Source organism: Penaeus vannamei, chromosome 2 (assembly GCF_042767895.1).
Source record: "Penaeus vannamei isolate JL-2024 chromosome 2, ASM4276789v1, whole genome shotgun sequence".
Classification (NCBI taxonomy): Eukaryota; Metazoa; Arthropoda; class Malacostraca; order Decapoda; family Penaeidae; genus Penaeus; species Penaeus vannamei.
Window position 1 is genome coordinate 36,746,765 of NC_091550.1, and position 4,360 is coordinate 36,751,124.

Genomic DNA, 4,360 nt, shown 5'->3' on the forward strand with positions numbered 1-4,360 from the left:
CAATCCTAACCTAATTCATATTTTGAAATCAGTGGCCACTACAGTAAAAATTAAAACAAGAAAAAAAAAATTGCATCCATAATCAAGCCCACAAGGTATAACCAATATCCAAACCTTCTTGGAGAGTGCAACTCCATCTTCACAGTCCATGACAATGCAGTCTGCTCCAAGACTCGGAATTTTCTTTAGTTTCCTCTCATCACTGCCGGGGACATAGAGGACTGCTCTTCGGGGTATGTAACGCCTGTTCTCTGGTCCCTGTGGAAATTGTGTTAGAATATGGCATTCAATGTCATAGTGATGAAATGGCTCAACCCTTACAGAGGTTCATCATTTGTAAATTCTGTCCCATAAAGCTTGTAGTTAATCACAAAATATGCACACCATCCTATTCACCAGGATCACAGAAGGCCTGTCAAATACTGGAGTTTTTTTGTTGTTTTTTTCCCCTGTAACTCTTTCATTTTTTATAAGAACCTATGATTCACCTTCATACCCATCTAAATATGTATCTTATTGTTTTATCTGATGAAAAATGATTTGCACGTGTTTCATTTACATATCCATAGTAATCTATGATTATTTTCTACAACTATGTATAAAAAAAAATCAAACTGAATCTAGAATATCAAACACAAGAAATCTAAAATATATTGAAAAATCACAAAAAAGTATATTTCAAAATCATCCTCACCCAATCTTGACATCAATAAATATCAATGTTATTTTCATACATACATGTGTGTGTGTGTGTGTGTGTGTGTGTGTGTGTGTGTGTGTGTGTGTGTGTGTGTGTGTGTGTGTGTGTGTGTGTGTGTGTGTGTGTGTGTGTGTGTGTGTGTGTGTGTGTGTGTGTGTGTGTGTGTGTGTTGTGTGTGTGTGTGAAAATAAAGGCATTTAATATAAAATTAACATGCCTGCAGCACTCTATGACCTTCAGCCTGAAATTACAAGCAACTGATGCACTTGTTTTACTGCATATGCATTTGTTTGAAGAAGTGTAATGTAAAAGAAAGAGTATTCCTCACATTCAGCTAGTCTAATGAAAACTATGCATATTATATACAATGATAGTTCCATAATACTTTATGCTCAAGGCTAGATAGTTCTGGATAGTTCTGAAGCAGTTGGCATACCATGAAGACAGGTCACCTTATGTCTCAGTGAGAGTGAACTCCGGTTTTTCTTCAATTAATAAGATTCAAAGCTTCACCATGCCAGAATAAACATAGGTGTTTGCTGACCTTTTCACTATAGCAGCATCAGGTTTGGTAGAAACAATAACTGCCTTTGCATAAGCTACCGAGATTGACACGCAGAGAGAAAAGGACACTGTCATCTAATGGAGCATTAGATATAGAGTAAGAAAAAACAAAGGTACAGCTGTAGCAACCTCATATTCACTGCTAAATGATGAAAATATCCCCTGCATATCACAGTTCAGAGATTAAGTCCACAACACCTTCACACAGCTGGAGTTCTTAAGGTCTGTTTTCTATAAACTGGCACAGAGTGCTTGTAAATAGGGGGTACAGGGGGGCTTGTCCCCCTGACTTGCAAATATATAAAAGGTAGGAATGATAAGGATGGATTTTACGGTTGGCATGATACCCTGGTTTTTGGGAGGGTGCGCCGCTCTCGGTAACAATTACCAAATGCTTTCTAAGTGTTAATTGTTAGGAAGCTTCCTGTTTTAGATTTTTGTTTTAACTGTTTTAGCTTAACAAAAAACAACAGTATCTTAAACAATTTTTGTCCACCTCCTATCCAAAAACCCTGTTTCCCAGGAGGGCTATTAACTTAGTAATTCAAGTTTTGAGATAAAAATGGACTTTGGATTCGTTCTAGCTGTATAATTATGATTCTTGTCAGCCAGTCATGTTGTCACAAAGCATTTAACAAAAGTACCCAATTTTGAGGTACTTATACTGATATGCCAGAATATTAACCACTTGAATATTAAAATCTTGTTACAGAACCCTCAAAATATTTTGTCTGCAATTGATATCCATACCCACTGGCACTGTTCTTTTCATTGTCACGTATTAATAACTGTCCTTACCCATATATTAGACGTGGTAGAAAATCTTAAAGCTGAATTAATCCCATTTTTATTCGTCTGGGTCGAATTTATCCTAAAGAGAGAAGAACTAAATCTCAATGTTTTCATTTTGGTATTCTTCCAACATCACAATGTTTACGTCGCTTATTCACCGGATCATTCCCTCACTTTTGTTCCGTGTTTCGTAAAAGAGAAGTTTGATATCTTAAATATCAAATATGATTTTGGTTGACAACCTAGATTACTCATAAGATATGAATCACATTATCATCAGTACAAATAATGTGCTTGATGAATGATGTTCAAATTATAAGAAAATAAAAAAGACTCTGGAACGATTTATTCGCAATATATAGATGATTATTTCAGGCTCACAATAAAGATGTAAAGCATTTAATGATAAATGAACATGATATTCGATTTCTCTTGTAAAAAAGTGAATAATGTTAATAGTAAAGATGAGAATAATGTTAATGGTAATGATAAAAAATTTAAGAATAATATTGATTATAATGATAACAATCATGATAGTGACAGTGACAATAACAATAAATGATAATGATAATAACAATGATCATAGTAATGATAATGATAATGATGATAATAATGATAATGATAATGATAATGATAATAATAATAGTAATGATAATGATAATGATGATAATAATGATAATGATAACAATAATGATAATGATAATGATAATGATAATGATAATGATAATGATAACGAAAATAATAATAATAATGATAATAATAATAATAATAATAATAATAATAATAATAATAACAATAATAATAATAATAATAATAATAATAATAATAATAATAATAATAATGATAATAATAATAATAATAACAATAATGATAATAATAACAACAACAAAACAACAACAACAATAATAATGATTATAATCAAAATAATGATAACAATAATAATGATAACAAACAGCAACAGCATTAATAATAGTACTGATAATAATAACTATGATAATAATAACAATCAAACTAATAATGATAGTAATAGTAATAAAAATATGGCAACATGATGATAATGCTTATAATAATAATAACAACAACAACAGCAACAATAATGATAATAACAATGATAATAATAATAATGGTAATAATAATAATACTTATAATAATAATAATACTTATAATGATAATAATAATAATAATAATAATAATAATAATAATAATAATAATAATAATAATAATAATAATAATAATGATAATAATAATAATAATGATAATAATAACAATAATGATGAGAATGAGAATGATGTTGATAAGGGCAGAAATGATGACGATAATGATAATGATAATCATAATAGCAATAACAATAATATTAAAACACATAATAAATTATCATGGTAATGATACTAACATTAAGTATTAGCGTTAGTAATGAAACCAGTAACAACACTGATATTTATGATAACAACATTAATAACTACGATACCATTACTACTGCCGGTAATGACGATGATGATACCAGTAATGATAAGGATAATAGTATCAATAATAAAAGGCACAGTGAATAGATCTCCAATGATACAACAAAACAGCTGTAGTTTCTTAAGGTGTGAGATGTTGAGGTTTTGTTTCGGTTGTCCACGGAATCAGACAGCGGCTTTTGATAACTGTCCTTCCAAATGGATTTAATTTTATTCTTCGTTTTCTTCTTCTTCTTCTTCTTCCTCTCTCTCTCTCTCTCTCTCTCTCTCTCTCTCTCTCTCTCTCTCTCTCTCTCTCTCTCTCTCTCTCTGTCTCTCTCTCTCCCTCTCTCTCTCATTCTCATTCTCATTCTCATTCTCATTCTCTCTCTCTCTCTCTCTCTCTCTCTCTCTCTCTCTCTCTCTCTCTCTCTCTCTCTCTCTCTCTCTCTATCTCTCTCTCTCTCTCTCTCTCTCTCTCCAATAACCTCTCTATTGGCCGGATATATTATGAACTACGTCATACTTATCGTTCAAGGATAATCCTTTGTCGTATATGCTCTGATAACGGTTATCTCCCTGATATATAGTGTCTATTGTCTGCAAATATAATAAAATTCGATATAGGAGTCGAGAGGAAACTGAAGCATTGACCTACTCTTTTATCTTTTTAATACTAATAGTAACTCCATGGAATATAAATTTAACAAAATGGCAAAGAAAAAATGCAGTTCAATAATCTAAAACAGGAAAAAAAATAAACTAGTATTAAATAAAACAGTAGGAAAGTTGACAAGCAAGGCATAACCACAACATTGTTGTTCTGTGTTCTCCCCCTCCCTCGGCCCCCCTCCCCTCCCTC

The 4,360-nt window shown here is 31.6% G+C and overlaps 1 protein-coding gene across 1 annotated transcript in view; it reads right to left on the reverse strand.

Moving 5' to 3' along the window:
* Window positions 1-2,222, reverse strand: part of LOC113801394 (citramalyl-CoA lyase, mitochondrial) — a 12,119-nt gene extending 9,897 nt beyond the window's left edge. Inside the window, exons 1-2 of the mRNA XM_070132583.1 lie at window positions 2,063-2,222; window positions 115-258 (exon numbers count right to left, since the gene is read on the reverse strand). Of these exons, the coding sequence (XP_069988684.1) occupies window positions 115-258; window positions 2,063-2,170 (252 nt within the window). The 5' untranslated portion in view covers window positions 2,171-2,222. The remainder of the gene's footprint in view (window positions 1-114; window positions 259-2,062) is intronic.
* Window positions 2,223-4,360: the final 2,138 nt, after the last annotated feature.